Source organism: Silene latifolia, chromosome 2 (genome assembly GCF_048544455.1).
Source record: "Silene latifolia isolate original U9 population chromosome 2, ASM4854445v1, whole genome shotgun sequence".
In the NCBI taxonomy this organism is placed as follows: domain Eukaryota; kingdom Viridiplantae; phylum Streptophyta; class Magnoliopsida; order Caryophyllales; family Caryophyllaceae; genus Silene; species Silene latifolia.
Window position 1 is genome coordinate 144755224 of NC_133527.1, and position 17365 is coordinate 144772588.

Consider the following 17365-nt stretch of genomic DNA (forward strand, 5'->3'; position numbering starts at 1 on the left):
GGGGTATGACGTTGACCGCGGAGCCATCATCCACCAAGGTCATTGGCACGTTCTTCTTTAGACAAATGACAGTGATATATAGAGCAAGGTTGTGACTAGCGCCAAAGTGTGGCAAATCCTCGTCCGAGAAAGTAATAGGATTACTTAGCTTCGGTGATTCTTGGAAGACCAAGTTGACTACATCTTCAAGAGTGGAGTTATGTGCTACATTTAGCTTGGCCAAAGCTTGCAGTAAAGCTTGGCGATGTGGGAATGAGCTTGCTATTAATTGCCAGACTGAAAGATCAGCCTTTGTTTTCTGTAATTGCTTGAGCAAATGATCAGTGGAGTCATCTTCGTTGTCATTTGGTGTGACAACGTTGGTTGGACCGTTTTGAGTAGTGCTTTGATATGGACGACCCGACCGAGTTAGGTGGTCCACATCTTGGTCCTCACCATTTTGGACTATTTCCTTGACTAGGGAATTTTCAATTAGATACTCGTCCTCATCATCATTGGCCCAAACCCCATTGACTGCAGCTAGTTCCCTCATTCTCATGATATCATCTTCTAGTCGTATGATTTGATCGACTAGTCTATCAACCACGATGATTATTTCTTGCATAGTGGCATTTTGAGGGAAGATTAGTGGCACATGTTCTTCGGGTGTTGCGTTGGGATCATGTAGAGTTGTCACCATATTTTCTAATTCCCAAACTTGTTTACCTACACTTCTGGCCCATGTGATGAAGTCGGAAATGGTAGGGGAGATGGTAGAGTAGAACCCTTCATTCTCGATTGTATGGATTTCATTTTTGATTGGAGAAATGAGGTGTGAGCAATCTAAGGTAGATTCATCACTTGTGATCACTAGAACTCCAAGAGGATTCTGAGTGTTGTTGGGCTTACCTCCCGGTGGTATTGGCAATCGACCATCTTCAATCATGTCTTGAAGCACGTTTTTCAACTTGCAGCACTTTTCTGTGTCGTGCCCTTTGCCTCTATGGTATTCACAGTACGAATTCTCGTCCCAAAACTTGGACTTCCTCTCGGGTTCGGGAGTAGGTCCAATGGGTTGGAGTTTACCTTGCTTCATTAACCTTTTTAGAGCGTTGGAGTAAGTGTCCCCAAGGTTTGTGAATTTCCTTGGTGGGGTAGTTTTCTTGGATGGCTCGAGAAGGTTAACTGTATCGGTCTTGATAGTAGAGCCGTATGAACGACTTGTGGACCCTTGATATCCTCGACCTACCGTTTTGGACAAGAGTCCTTTACGGATGTCGTCTTCAATCCTTGTTCCTAGTACAGTCAAGTCCTTGAAGGTTTTGATGTTTTGGTATCTCAAATGGTTGGCATATATGGGCTTGAGATTATCCACAAACTTCTCCACAAGAGTAGCCTCGTCCGGGCGTTCAACTAGTTGAGTGCTAGTCTTCCTCCACCTACTTAGGAAGTCGGTGAATCCTTCTTTGTCATTTTGGGTAAGAACCTCTAGAGTACGCATGTTGACTTGGATCTCGGCATTATCCGCATATTGTTTAGAGAACTCGATTGCGGCATCCTCCCAAGTAGCGACCTTCTTGTGATCTAAAGAGTAGAACCATTGCCTTGGGATGGTATCGAGAGATGAAGGAAAGATCCTTAAGAACATCTCGGGTTTGATGCCTTTGATAGACATGTAATCCTTGAAGGCACGAATGTGGTTCAAAGGGTTCTCGTGTCCCTTGAACTTAGGGATATCCGTCATACTAAAGTTAGTTGGCAATTTGGAATTGACGGCCTCGTACTTGCGATTGTTCTCCCTATAAATGTCATCACCCTAAAGGTACATCAATTGCTCCTCTTGGTATTGGAGTCTTTTCTCAGCTACAGTCATCCCCATGAGAGGATTTTCATCCCTAGATTCATCATCGGAGTTACGTAGTACTTCACTTTCATGAGGAGGCAACCTTCCCTCCACGGCAAAGATACAGCCTTCGATGAGCTCAAGGCGGTCATAGGTTTGTTCTTGAGTAGATTGCATTTGGGCTAGCGCGGCTAGGATTCGATCATTACTATTTTGAAGTTGGTTGAAGTTTGCTTCATCACTTGATCCGGGCATCTTGGAAACTGGATAAGATATCGGCGACGAATCAAAACACGATCGACCATTCTAACACACATGCTAAAAGAGGAAAAGTTTTGACTCGTGAAGTGGGTGTGTGCCACTTGTGTTGAGTGAGTTTTGAAGAAAGACAAGGTCTTTGAAAATGTGTGTCCTAGTCAACTATAGTGTAGTTGTAGGAGTGGACTCGAAGTGAGGTTTTGAAATGGGCTTGTGGCCCGAATTTTGACACGACAAACGGACAGAGTTTTGACCGGGTTTTGCGCTAATTAAAAGCCCTTTTTCGAAATTTTTGTTTGAAAACGGGTTTTGATTTTTGAAAAATCGTCATGGTTTTGTTTAGAAATGGTGATCATGTAAGGTATACACATTTATACAAGCATTATAACGGGATGCTGAGTGCATTTAGAAAAGGTTTTGGTTTAAAGGGTGGGTTGCCATACCGAACCATCAAACCCGAAGTCTGTGGAGAGGCTCGTACCAAACAAGAGTAAGGCCGATTCCTAGTCCATTTCCTCAAGTAGTGAAGGCCCTTGATACAAACAAGAGTAAGCACCATGGTATGGATGACGTCAATCGCTATCCATCCTTAGGCCCAAATAAGAATTAGGACCGTTTAGACGGGACGATTGGTCGAATGGGTTGGGTTGGGCCTAGGAAGGCCGAATAAAACGGTCTAGGAAGACCGAGTTATGAAAACCGACAATTGTCTTGTACAAACTATTCCCTAACCTTGTTCAAGTTTCACCCTTCGCTACACGTAAGTGTATTATCCCCAGCGGAGTCGCCAAACTGTGGACAGCGGGCCGCCCACGGGGGCGCTTGGGTTGGAAAAGAGAAACAAGTGTTTGCATTTTTGTATGGAGTCGCCACCAATTTTTATGGGAAATTGGAACCGTTCGAATACCTCGTGCCATGTCAAGACACAAAGTAAAGACATGAACACTAAGCAATCGTTACCCTTAGCATTCTATGCCTAGAATGACTCTCGTGGATGCCAATGAACACGGGTGTTCACAGATATCTGGAGTAAGGGGTGAGGGTACGTATTAGGAAGCTCTTTTGATCGAACACCTAATCACGCCCGCCTCGATAGCGGCCTCTACTAATGATTAGGGAAGTTATTCGTACTTGATATATCGTCGGCTATATGCATGCAATGCAACATCCAAGTTTTAATCCTAGCATGTGAGAATTAATACTAAGTCGGTTAACAATTAGTTTAACATACAATTAATGTCGAAGTTGGATTTAATGCTCAATTACATGTGAAAACATACAAGCAATAAAAGAAATACAATAATTATAAATTACAATAATTACATTGGGATAGGCGATTTATGTCGAAAATACCTTTAAAACGGATAATTTTGAGAAAAAGGATAAAGGAATAAAATTACGAATAGGTCAGAAGGTGATAATACGGATAATAGTTAGTTAATACGTAAACTAATTAAACTAGGTCAAGCAACAACGGAGTTCAGGGACAGAATTCAACCCGGAACAGGCGCATCAGAGCTGCGTCCTTTGGAATAGGCGCAGCAGGCGCTGCGTCTGTTCCTGACCTGAATTCTGGCTGTGAAGCCGGAATTGCGTGTTGTTAATGCTCGTTGGTAAATTTAATGATTGATTAAATTATTTACTCGGATGGAAGCGATTAATAGATTATTTACATGTGAATGAGTCATGAAAAAAGTAAAACATGGATGAGACGGATGCAAACGAATTAATTACATGGATGAATGATATTAAGCTAAACATGATGAGTTAATAACGAATTAACGACAAACATGTGAATAAACAGATGAAAAATATGTCAATGATGAATTCCAGAAACTCGATATGAACAAATCGAATCTCTACAACCCGAATCGAATTTAATGACGAAAACCCGCAAATATTGGATTATTAGGGATTTAAGTCAGATTTATGATGATTAAAACATATTAATGATGATGATTATAATATACATGTGAATTATATGCTATTATGACGAAGAATAAACAAACAAACGAAACAATCAAAAGGATTTTGGAACGAACAACAGAGGACGAACGAAGAAGAAAGGAAGCAGGAACTGCGGCAGCCTCACGAAGAGGCGCAGCAGGAACTGCACTCCTTCGAAGAGGCGCAGCAGTTGCTGCGTCCTTTCTCGACGGTTATCTACTGGAAATCCGTAAAAAGAGGTTTTAAAGCATAGTTTTAGAAATCGGTTTTAATGGTACTTTCGACGTAAATCTTACAATTGTGATACAATAAATAAATACAATAAATAAATAAGGATTATACACCCTCAGACTTACATGTTGACGAAACGAGAAGGACTAAGATATCGATTAGTGATGCTCGACGCGAATGCAAAGAAAGTGCCCTCGTAAGAGGAAAACGATTATTTAATTAAGTTGATTGATGTGTAGTTGGTCAAATTGGTCGGTCATGCAAACGGGGAGGCTGGTACTCAGAAGGATCCGAGCTTACGTGGTCGAATGTTCAAGCACGTAGACGCCAAAAGTAAGAACAAAGTCTAGAATGCAAAGGGAGAAGAGAAGGGCGGACACTCGCGTGAGAAATATGAGGAACGAAGGCTCCTATTTATACTAATCACGTGAAGGAATTAGGGTTTCGGAGACTCTTTGGAAGTGAATCTCGGAAAGATATGAAAAAGATACGAGAAACATGCGAAAAGGGCTCGGGAAGAGGCGCAGCAGCCCATCTGCGTCTCTTGGAAGAGGCGCAGCACCTGCTGCGTCTGTTCCCAAGCGGTTTCCTCCTGCAGAAGAAAGATCTCCGTGTTTGAGTTATGGTAGGACGGAAATAATTCGATTTTCCTTAATATCTTTTGTGAATATTACGGGAAATTGTTTACTAAAAGATAAAATTTATGAAATATGGAATAGAAATATCCGGAACATTCCAGAAATTTCTGACTCGGGTTTTAACGGTTATCAGAAAATGGAGACGGTTTTAGGCCCGGACTCCGAATGTACTCTAATTACTGTCAAAACGACCGTATCGGGACGTAGATGACAACTATGAGGCAGACATTAATATTTGAGCAATCACTTGACGATAATCTTACGAATTGTCACAAATCGTTCCGCGTACCCAACATGCGGCCCAATCATCACCGGGTGGTTTGCGGGAGGTGCAGAAATGAGGTATCTACAGTTTGACGAAACGAGAAGGACTAAGATATCAATTAGTGATGCTCGACGCGAATGCAAAGAAAGTGCCCTCGTAAGAGGAATTAAAACAAATTGATTAAGTTGATTGATGTGGAGTTGGTCAAATTGGTCGGTCATGCAAACGAGGTTGGTACTCAGAAGGATCCGAGCTTACGTGGTCGAATGTTCAAGCACGTAGACGCCAAAAAGTAAGAACAAAGGTCTAGAATTCAAAGGGAGAAGAGAAGGGCGGACACTCGCGTGAGAAATATGAGGAGCGAAGGCTCCTATTTATACTAATCACGTGAAGGAATTAGGGTTTCGGAGACTCTTTGGAAGTGAATCTCGGAAAGATATAAAAAAGATACGAGAAATACGCAGAAAAGGACCTGGGAAGAGGCGCAGCAGCCACTGCGTCTCTTGAAAGAGGCGCAGCACCTGCTGCGTCTGTTCCCAAGTGGTTTCCTCTTGCTGAAGAAAGATTTCCGTGTTTAAGTTATGGTAGGACGGAAATAATTCGGTTTTCCTTAATATCTTATGTGAATATTACGGGAAATTGTTTACCAAAGGATAAAGATTGAAATATGGAATAGAAATATCCGGAACATTCCAGAACATTCTGACTCGGAATTTAACGGTTATCAGAAAATGGAGACGGTTTTAGGCCCGGACTCCAAATGTACTCTAATTACTGTCAAAACGACCGTATCGGCACGTAGATGACAACTAAGAGGTAGACATTAATATTTGAGCAATCACTTGACGATAATCTTACGAATGGTCATAAATCGTTCCGCGTAGCAAACATGCGGCCCAATCATCACCGGGTGGTTTGCGAGAGGTGTAGAAATGAGGTATCTACAGAAGCCAATGAGGGCAGGCTTAAAATTCAGGCTGATTTGGACAAGTCCCAGAGTCTGCTGTTGGAGGAGGCTGCTCAGAAGCAGAAGTTGCAGAACAGTCTTTCTGCTGCTGAAGGGCGGATTTCTGGCGCTGAAAAGAATGCTGCTGACGCTGAGAAACGCGCCTTAGAGGCTGAGAGACGTGCCTCTGAGGCTGAGAAGCGTGCTTCTGATGCAGAGGCTCGTGTTTCTCAGATCCAGGGAGAGAAGGCTTCTGATGTGCAGGACTTGAAAGAGACTTTGGCGAATGCTCTGTCCTATGCTGCTCTAGAGACGAAGATCAAGTGTATAAAGGCGTTCCAGAATGGTGAGCATTCGGCTTGGGACTTAGGAGCTGAAGAGGAGAAGCTTGCTGCTGCTTTCCCTGATGGTCTGAACCTGGATGTGCTAGCTGGCTTAGTGGAACCTGGTGTTGCTTCCGCTGGTGATCTAGATGCTGAGGAAGAAGTGAATTCTCCTGCTCCTGACGCTCAGGCAGCTGCTTCTGAAGCTGTGGAGCATATTGATATAGATTAGCTTTTTCTGCATCTGAAAGACTTTTATCATGTTTAGCTAGTTTCTGGCCCTGCGGGGAGTAACATTTTATTTTGAATAGTTTAATGTGTTTTGGTCTGGCTCTGATACGAGACGTACTTTGCTTTTGAAACTTAAATATTTTCTGGTGAATCTCTCTTTGTGTCGTACCGTTTCTGGTGCTTTGATTTGTGCATGCACGTCGTTTGTTTGGCCATCGCTGTTAGATTGCTGGCTAAGGGGTCTAGTTTGCCCACTCGTCCAGAGGAGCCATGCTTGCGTGGGTGATAATGCATCGCGGGAGGCTGGTTGTCCTGGTTGTACGTGCTTAGCCACGGACACACGCCTTCTGTAATGAAATACAGACTCTGCCAGATTAGTTTGCATTTCATTCACTTGGCTTATTTGAGAAAAAATAAAAAGAGTTCTATACTTAAAATATTCGAAGTGGTTTTGCAATTTAGAATTTGTTAGAGTTAAAATACGAACAAGGCTGTTTTTAGAACCAGAAATGTTGAATTCAGGAATAACATTTAGAACCAGAAAACATTCAGAGTCAGAAGATATTCAGATCCAGAAAAATATTTAGGGATGGGAAAATATTTTAGAAATAGGAAAATATTTAGAGCCAGAAAAATATTTGGAGACATAAAAATACTTAGGGACAGAAAAATATTTAGAGCCAGGAAATATTTAAGGCAATATCTAGAACCTAGCTGAGCTGTATCTGGTAGGCTGAGTACCCAGTTGTTAACCATGCTGGTGACTTAAGTGAAATATTTTTTCAAGTGGGTGATATTCCAGGATCTGGGAACCATTTGCCCTTCCAAAGTCATGAGTCGGTAAGCTCCATTTCCAACTGCGCTCTCTACTTGGTATGGCCCCTCCCAGTTGTAGGCGAATTTTCCTGCTTGCTGGTTCTTGGTATTCTGGAAGACTTTCCTCAGGACCATATCTCCTACTTGCAGGGTTCTTACTTTTACATTCTTGTTATAGCTTCTAGCCACAGTTTGTCGGTAGGAAGCCATCCTGATCTGGGCGCTAGTTCTGAGTTCATCTATCGTGTCCAGACTGCTTGCCATTTCCACCTGATTCCGATCTTCTCGTTATGCATCCATATCTCGTGGGTTGGGACCCTAACCGGATGGAATGACGCTTCGCACCGAACACCGGTGAAGGGAGTTTATCCCGTTGCAACCTTGGGTGTGGTTCACCCCGAGAACCGCAGGTAGCTCTTCGCCCACTTGCCCCCAATCTCTTCGACTTCTTTTCAGATTTTCAACGATAATCTTATTCTTTGGATTGACTTGTCCGTTGGACCGGGGTTCCTCGGAGTAGATTTCTGCAACGAGATATTCCACCTAGCATAAAAAGCTTCTGTCTTATTTCCAATGAATTGGGACCCATTATCACATATAATCTCAGATGGAATGCCAAACCTGCATACGATATTGCGTTTAATGAAAGATATCACCTGGGTTTTCGTAACCGGGAGGATGATTTCGCTTCTATCCATTTGGAGAAGTAGTCCGTCATGGCGAGCATATAGAATTTGTTTCCTGGTGCTTTGGGTAGTGGTCCCACTATGTCCATTCCCCACTTCATGAAGGGCCATGGTGAGATAACCTGGTGCAGAGGCTCTGCAGGCTGGTGGCTAACGTGGGCGTGCCTCTGACAAGCGTCACATCTTTTTGCGAATTCCATTGCATCTTTGCGCATTCTGGGCCAGAAGTATCCCTGCCTCAGTGCCTTGTTGGACAGGCTCCTGCCCCCTGCATGGTTTCTACATTCTCCACTGTGGAGAGCATGCAAGACAGCTTGAGATTCTTCCCGATCCAGGCATCTGAGGTAGGGTCCAGCGAGGGATTTCCTGAATAGAACACCATCAATTAGTATGAATCTAGATGCTCTCATTCTAAAGCTCCTTACCTCCTTTTTATCTGCTGCAGCCAGTCTAAGTAAGGTTTCCTCCAGTCTGGAGTATTTTCTTCACTACTGGTGCTGCACACCATTTCTGCTTCCTGCTTAGATTTTAGTGTTGCTGGCTCCAGCACGTGGACAATTGGTATCGTGGAGATGGTTCCTGCTTTGAAGGTTGCCCCAGGGTGGCTAGTGCGTCTGCTTCTGCATTCTGGTCCTTGGGGATTTGCTTGATGTTGAACGTGATAAATCTGATTTTCAGCTCCTTTGCTACGTCTAGATATGCCATCATCCTGGAATCCCTGGCCTCATAGCAATCATTAACATGGTTAACTATAAGCTTAGAATCACTGCAAACCTGAAGGTGTCTGATTTTCAGATCCAGAGCCAGCTTCAGACCCAGGATCAATGCCTCATATTCTGCTTCGTTGTTTGTGGCCTTGAATTCACATCGTACAGCCTGGACTATGAGATCTCCCTGGGGTGACTTGAGGACCAGTCCTACTCCTGCTCCCTTGGCATTTGAGGCTCCGTCCACATGTAGCTCCCACACTTGCTCTTCTTTATCTTCTTCCAGACTCAGAATGTCCTGCTCTGCCTGGGTCTGGAGGGCTGGGCAGAAGTCAAACACGAAGTCTGCCAGAGCCTGAGACTTTATGGCCGTACGGGGTTCAAACTTCAAGTCGTAACCGCTCAAGTGCACGGACCATTTAGCCATCCTTCCTGACAGTTCTGGTTTTCTCATGATAGTCTTAAGAGGATAATTGGTTATCACAGAAATTGTATGAGACTCGAAGTAGGGACGCAATTTATGGGATGCAGTAACTAGTGCAAGGACAAGTTTTTCTAGTGACGTGTACCTGGTCTCTGCTGGAAGCAGAGACTTACTGATGTAATATACTGGATGCTGTGATCCTTCCTGCTCTCGTACTAGTCCGCATCGATCGTTGCTTCGTGTGATCGACAGATACAGGAACAGTGGTTCTCCTGGCTCTGGCTTCGACAGGAGAGGTGGGGTGCTGAGATAACGCTTCAGCTCCTGAAATGCTTTCTCGTGATCATCCGTCCACTCAAATCTTTGGCTTTTTCTGAGTACATCATAAAATAGCCTACACCTGTCCGGGGATCTGGATATGAATCTGTTTAAGGCTGCCACTCTTCCAGTCAGGCGCTGGACGTCTTTCGGTTTCTGTGGCGACTCCAGCTGCAGAATTACTTTGATTTGTTTGGTGCTGGCCTCTATCCCCCTCTGGGTCACCATATACCCCAGGAATTTTCCACTGGATACTCCAAAGGTACACTTCGTAGGATTCAGCTTCATTTGGTATTTCCTGAGGGTATTAAAGTTTTCGCCGATGATCTTTGGTGGTGTTGCGAGGCCTGCTTTGATTTGACGACCATATCGTCTATGTATACTTCCATAGTTTGGCCTATTTGCTCTTTAAACATCATGTTGACCAGCCTCTGATAGGTAGATCCTGCATTTTTCAGTCCAAAAGGCATGACATTATAACAATAGATACCTCTCTCAGATCTGAATGCCGTCTTTTCCTGGTCACTGGGGTGCATCTTTATCTGGTTATATCCGCTCCAGGCATCTAGGAATGTCAGCATCTCGTGGCCCGCAGTAGCATCCACCATGGCGTCTATGTGTGGTAGAGGGAATGGATCCTTTGGGCAAGCTTTATTTAAATCCGTGAAATCGACGCAGACCCTCCACTTTCCATTCTTCTTCGGAACCACCACCACATTAGACAACCACTCTGGATACTTTACTTCACGAATCTTTCCTGCAGCAAGCAGGTTATCTACTTCTTGGTCTATGACCTGGTTTCTCTCAGAGGCAATCTTTCTTCTTTTCTGCTGCACAGGTTTATAGCTTGGGTCTACACTTAGCTTGTGAGTTATCACACTTGGGTCTATCCCTATCATATCATTATGCGACCAAGCAAAACAATCCATGTTAGTTCTCAACAATTGAATGAGTTTGTCACGGATGTTACCTGTACATTCAGATCCAATGAGCACAGTTCGTTCTGGGTGCAGTGCGTTCAGGATGACTTCGTCTAGTTCTGCCTGCTGGGGCTCAATGTATTCGTCCTGGATGCACCGGCTCTATAATTGCTATGCAGGCGGGCTGGTTGTTGACTTCAGAGCCACTTTATAGCAATCCTTGGCTTCTTCCTGGTCCCCACGTATCTCTTGCACCCCCAGGGCGTTGGAAACTTCAGACACTGGTGGTATGTTGAGGGTATTGCCTTCATTTCGTGGATCCAGGGCCTGCCAAGGATTACATTGTAAGTAGAGGGCCCAACAATAACCAAATATCTTACCTGCTTATTAACACCTCCTGCATAGGTTGGAATAACGATCTCTCCTAAGGAGTGCTTTGTTTCGCCACTGAAACCAACCAAGGGAACCGCCTTCTTTGATAGATCCTTCTCGGTGAATCCCATGCCTTTGAGCGTCTCTAGCATAATTAGGTTGACAGAGCTCCCGGTGTCCACCAAGATCTTTCTCACCTCGCAATTTCCTATAGGAAGCGTGATGATTAAGGCATCGTGGTGTTGTTCTGGAGCAGACCCTGCATATGTTTCATCAAAGGTGACTGACGGCAGATTCTGGCAGTTGATCCTGCAGGAGCTTTCTGGTCTGTCTCCTTTAGTTCTGGTTACGTGCCTTTTTGCCGCTGAATATGTCAGCCCACACAGCTCCGATCCACCTGTAATAATATTCACAGTTCTAGTGCACTGAGGAGGAGGAGATGGCAGAACCTGATCTGTTGAGTTTACTCTGGTTGTATTTCTGGGTAGGAGGTGATCCAGGTTTCCTTGGTCATAATGGAATTTGACTTCCTTTCTGAGGGAGTGGCATTCATCGGTGTTGTGGGTGTTGCTGCCGTGGAACTCGCACTTCTTGCCTGTGTCCCTGTTGCTGGGGTTTCCTTCTGGAAGTTTTGGCCATCTGACTCTGCGTCCCAGCTCTCTCAAGGCTTTGAATAGTCCTGCAAGGTTGGTGGTGAAACCATACTCACTTATTTTCGGAGGCAGGTCTGCTTCGCTCTTTCCTTCAGAATTTCCAGATACTCTATTCACGCTCTTGCTGTAGGGTTTGGGTCTTTCACTCTTCTTCTCTACTGGAGCTTTTCTGGATACTGGGTCTGAATCATAAGTGCCTCTTACGGGTGCAGAGTCTTCCTCCAGCCTCATGACAGGAATTGCCTTTGATTGTACCTCCTCAAAGGTAGTGCAGGGATGCATGGTCAGGTCCTTGTATAGCTGTGAATCCTGGTGTAGTCCTCGGCGGAAGGCTTGTATAGCGGTTGCTATATCACACCTTGAGATAGCCACCTTCTCTTTGTTGAACCTGTTCAAGTAATCGCGGATGGATTCCTCGAACCCTTGCACTATCCGGTAGAGGTCGTGTCCGCTTCTCGCTTTCTCGCCGGGCGAATCTTGGTTGAAGGCATTGACTAGGTCGGCGAAGTGGATATGCTCTTGTTTGGCGGCCGACGAACCACCGCAGGTGCTCCGACAGTGTTGATCCGAATCCCCTGGCACATACAAGCTTCCTTTAGAGATCCGATTGCGGTTATTACCATCATTTTTCGCTTGTAGTGGTTGATATGGTCAAGTGGATCTGTGGTTCCATCATAGAGTGTCATAGCTGGCGGCACACATCCTTTAGGAACACCGACTAGGGCTATGTCGTCCACGAAAGGTGAGTCGCGTAGTCGTCTCTCGTCGGGCCGCTTTTTCCAACGGACGGGCCACGCCCGGTATCCTATACATCGTTCCCTCGGCTCCCGGTATTCTTTGCTCCAGTAATTACCCGCTCCCGCAAGAGGGTTAGAAACAGCGAGGAAAGAACCAAGCAGTGTACCTCCTAGCCAGGGTGCTCCGGAAAAGTGGCCTGGTGTTTGGGTGATGGTTCTTCGGTGTTGCATCGATTATGGATCAGCCGCCATCCCGGTGTCTCTTTGTAATCCTCCGATCCAGGCTCCACTGGTGAACTGGTTGCAGGATGGAATTGCTGTATTGAGGGCATGTCCAGATTGCCATCCTGGTGTCTGGTGTGCGGGAGTACCTGAAAAGAGTGGAAGGTCAGATCCTGACGGGGTGCTAAACAAAGCGTTACCTGTTGTCTGCTGCAGGCTGGGTGGATTATCAAATGACAGGCATCCCAATCCTCTTGGCTCGATTGGTTCGCTGGGTGCTACTCCTGCTAGATCTAGTCTGGTGACTAGTTCTGATGGAATTGATCGTCCCGACCCTCCACCGCTGGTTCTGGTAGGAGCCTCTGGTGCTGATGTTGGTTTGGTCTAGACTGCCGTTACGATCTGAGCAATCAGGTTCTGGTTGTCCTTCCTCAGATCCTCTACGGCTGGACGCAGAGTGTCCATCCCTTGAATCATCACCTGCATCGGGTCAAGCGCTGGAGATCCTCTACTTCGGAGAACTTCTGCGCCTGACCCTCCCTGGGTCTGGCTTCTGGATACAGCTTCGCCTCTGCTGGGGCTGCTTTCCCTACTGGATTTGGACTGACTGGATGCACCTGCTATCTTTGGTATCTGCGGTGGTTTCTGAGTCTGGGACATGCTGACGGGGGTCATCTGGCTGGACGTTGGAGATGCACTGACTGATCCTGCGGATGCAGAAGCAAGTCCTGCTCCAGAAGACAAGGCTGGCATGCTCTGGCTGCTGGAAGGATTCTGGCTGGTTCCAGACATGGTGTTGGCTGGTTCGGTCTTGCGAGGTTTGGCTATTGAAAATGATCACTATGCCCCACGGTGGGCGCCAAATTGTTTTGGTAAAAATTTACCGATTATTGATTTAATTTAGTGAGTGATAGTGATTAATCTAGTGCCGATTAATATTGGATTATGACGAATTTAAGGAATAAATATGCAACAAAGTAAAGAAGGAGAAGATGAACGAAAAGAATGACACGGAGGATTTTTGATAACGCGGAAAACTCGGTGTGGGAACAACCGCGGGGGGAGTCGGAATCCCGCCAACTTTGCACTATAATCGATGTAAAAATGCCCAAGTAAGGAAATACAAATATAACGTTGCTAGGGAAATATTGCTTGACTATTGTTGAGACTTGGGAGAGTGAAGTATTGCTTGAGAATAATGTTGAATGTCCCTTGAACGTTGCTCCCCTCTCCTTTATATAACTGTCAGAATCAGAACTAGGGTTTTTTCCTGCTTCTGTTCCTGGATACCAGATCAACTCCCCAAAGAATAGGGGTTGGTTAGTTGACTTGGTAGATATTTCTTTATTGCACGTGTGTTATTCATCTCCCAATATGTGTTTGTTTCTTCTTTTAATCCTACGGCCCCAATCATGCCACATCAGCGATTCTTATTTTCTTTCATCCACCAATAACCGTGTGCCACGTCGTCGTCCTTATGCCATATTTTCTTCCAGTAAAAAAGTGCCATGTCACAGGTGATAAAATCAATTTTTTATCCCTAACACTCATTTTATCAGCATATATGGAAGGAGGTTTGCATTGGACGGATATTAGAGGCAAGACAAGAGTAATGATTTTTGAACTGAAATACGCTGGTGTGCAAATCCAAGAGGCATGAGGCATTGGGAAAGTGCTTGGAGAAAGGCAACGTTAGCTGCTGCAGTATACTCCATATATGGCAGAAAAGGAACAGTCGACTCTTTGTAGGGAAGGAGGATTATGTAGATCATATTGATAAGATTTATTCTTATAATGTGATAAAACGATTTTTAAGAAGATAAAAAATGGCAGCTGTTCAGCCCTTAAGACTGATAGGACACCCCAATTTTAACAGAATTGCAGTGAAAGTTTCACCTGGATTCTATTAACCAAATAGCATAAAGCTAGCTATTTTCATTCATAAACTTCTTAATACATGATGGTGCTATATATATAAGTCTAGCCTTAGGCAATACGAAAGCATCTAATGATTGGTAAGTACTTATTCGATAATGATAGTGAGGTGTCAGGTGTCAGGTGCATTGGATCCAATGGTGATTGCAGCAGTACCACCACTGAATTCAGGTGTACTTAGATATTCCTTAGTGAGCTGGCAATGATTAGCTGTGGGTGGAGCATGTACAGTAAAGGACAAATCTTTGAGCTCATCCAAATTGAGACCGTTGGAGTTTGTTAGAGTATGGATAATATGGGCGCCCTTTTCTGAATTTCTCCCTTCCTCTGTCTGACTTAGGCCTAACTCCCTTGCAGATGTATCAATACCTTCCCCATGAGAAGATCCTTGACCCCAAGGATCAAAATTTGGAAACTTCTGCTGGAGATCATACAAAAATTCCCATGTAGCATCCTCTAATGGAGAGTCTTACCATTTGATAAGAACTTTTGTTGCTGTAATCCTCCCTCTCTTAACAGTCTTCCTAGCCATTATCAATTCAGGCTGCCTATCAGATTGAGATACGGGTAGGGAGGTAGGAGCTGGGGGATCACCATAGCACTTCTTAAGCATAGAGACATGAAATGTGGGGTGGATTTTTGCATTTGAAGGCAGAGCCAGCTTATAAGCAACTGTCCCTACCCTTTTTATAACCTGTTATGGACCATAATATTTCTTTGAAAGTTTCTGATTGGCCCTCCTGTTCACAGTATTCTGCCTGTAAGGTTGAAGTTGGAGGTATACATAATCCCCTATTTCAAATTCCCTGTCACTTCTTCCCTTATCAGCGTACTGTTTCATCCTGTTTTGAGCCTTAGCCAGATTGAGCTTGATGTTGTTGAGGACCTCTTACCTTTCTATTAGAGTCCTATCAACTACCTCTACCTTACTTTTACCAGGCATGTAAGGCAAGTGAATGGGAGGTGGTTGGCCATAAGTGACTTCATATGAGGTCATTTTTAAGGAGATATGATAAGATGTATTGTACCAATACTCAGCTGCAGGAACCATTTGCACCAGTCATTAGGCGATTCACTGCAGAAGCATCTTAAGTATGTTTCAAGGCATCTATTTACTACCTCTGTCTGCCCATCAGTTTGGGGGTGGTAAGCAGAGGAGAGACTAAGTTCTGTGCCATATATATGGTGAAGAGTTCTTGCCAAAAGCTACTGATAAAGATGGTGTCCCTGTCAGAAATTATAGAAGTAGGCATCCCATGGTGCTTATAAACATTATCAAAGTAGGCCTGAGCCACCATAGGAGCAGAATAAGGATGCTTTAAGGGTATGAAATGGGTTGATTTGCTAAGCCTGTCAACCACTACCATGATAGAATCACTTCCCATGGATTTGGGGATCCCATCTATGAAATCCATACTCACTTCAGACCATAGTGTATGTGGGATTTGTAGGAAATCATATTTTACATATCACATATTTTAGTTTAATGTTTTAGTCATAAAAACTTCAGGATCTTATGCATGCAAAACAAAACACAAGAGTGAAGGAAAATCGGTTCCTTACATTGGATATTTCGGATATTAGGGCACTAGTAAGGTCTCCTTCCTTACTTAGTTCTTGAGCTTTCCAAATGGATGAACAAGATTCAATTTAGAATCTCTCCTCAAGGATTGTACCAAGAAAAGCACTCTTAATACAAATATTAATTTGATTACTAGAATTAATATTTGTTCTCTTAAAATTACTAATATTATGTATATACTACTTCTAGTATAGTTGGAATAATATTAGAGGATTTATGTGAGTTTTTATCTTTTGTTCAACAACAAGAAGTAGAGAGATAAAAGTATTCAAGTGAATGAATAATGTTAGAATGAATAAGTGTAGAAATGAAAACACACTACTTGAGTGTGTAAAGAGGAGGCCACCGGTTTTGGGTGGGTAGGGTGCCCAATACCTTTTCAATTTTCTCTTCTCAAGAGTATAGGTATGCATACCTATATTTAGTAGGTAATCATCATGCTCTCCACTAATTAAAACAATTAAGGCACAAATAACCCTTCTCCCTTATACATTTACACGGTCCATATTATTAATATGGATCCATTTTAACTTTGTCAATTTGTTAATATGTATTGTGTGACATATTGGACATGTTACTAGACATGTTGTTTAAATAATGCATTTTTAACATATTAAAAATCATTATATAAATAAAATAAATCACATACAAAATTAACTAGTAATTCACAATTACTATTACTTAAAATGGGTCATATAATTATAAATCACAACTACTTGTATTTATAACAATCAATTCATTCTAATTTCAATTGTTTCATAAACAATAAGTAAACCTTAAGTAATAAAACAATTTAATTACTTAGAACGAATCTTATATAATCGAATTACAATAAGATACGTATAATTACTCACAAAATCATTTGTTCAATTTTAAGGAATTAATTAACTTGTATCATCATACAATTAATTAATTAGTCAATTAAGAATGTTTCCCTAGAGGTATGACCTTAAGGGATCAACTGATCACCACCGTCACACGACAGTAATGTCAAACTCTAGTCAGCCAATCATTATCGATTAATGTGGATCAGTTGACAATAAAATATTACTATCCCTCATGTATTCTTAATATGAGATTTTAAACATGTGATCGCATTATTGTCGAGGATACATACTCCAACAGGATTGGTAGGGGTTGAAGCTTTCCAGGGTAGGCAGCCCCATCATGTTTACATTGTTGACAAATAGTACATGTTCTCACATACTCCTGTATTTATTGCTTCATTCCTTTCCAGAAGAACTTTTGCCTAAGCCTCTGGTATGTAGCCTCAATACCAGAGTGGCCAGCTTACATAGTGTCATGCATAAAAGATATTAGCTTTTGTTGCAA

General features: G+C 43.3%; 1 protein-coding gene across 1 annotated transcript; it reads right to left on the minus strand.

Annotated features, from left to right (window-relative positions):
• Positions 1-10703: 10703 nt before the first annotated feature.
• Positions 10704-11839, minus strand: LOC141641420 (uncharacterized). Its single transcript, XM_074450080.1, has 2 exons — positions 10913-11839; positions 10704-10859 (listed from the first exon to the last, which is right to left on the minus strand). Exons 1-2 carry the CDS (start codon positions 11837-11839, stop codon positions 10704-10706), a joined length of 1083 nt encoding a protein of 360 aa, XP_074306181.1.
• Between the last annotated feature and the right edge of the window lie 5526 nt (positions 11840-17365).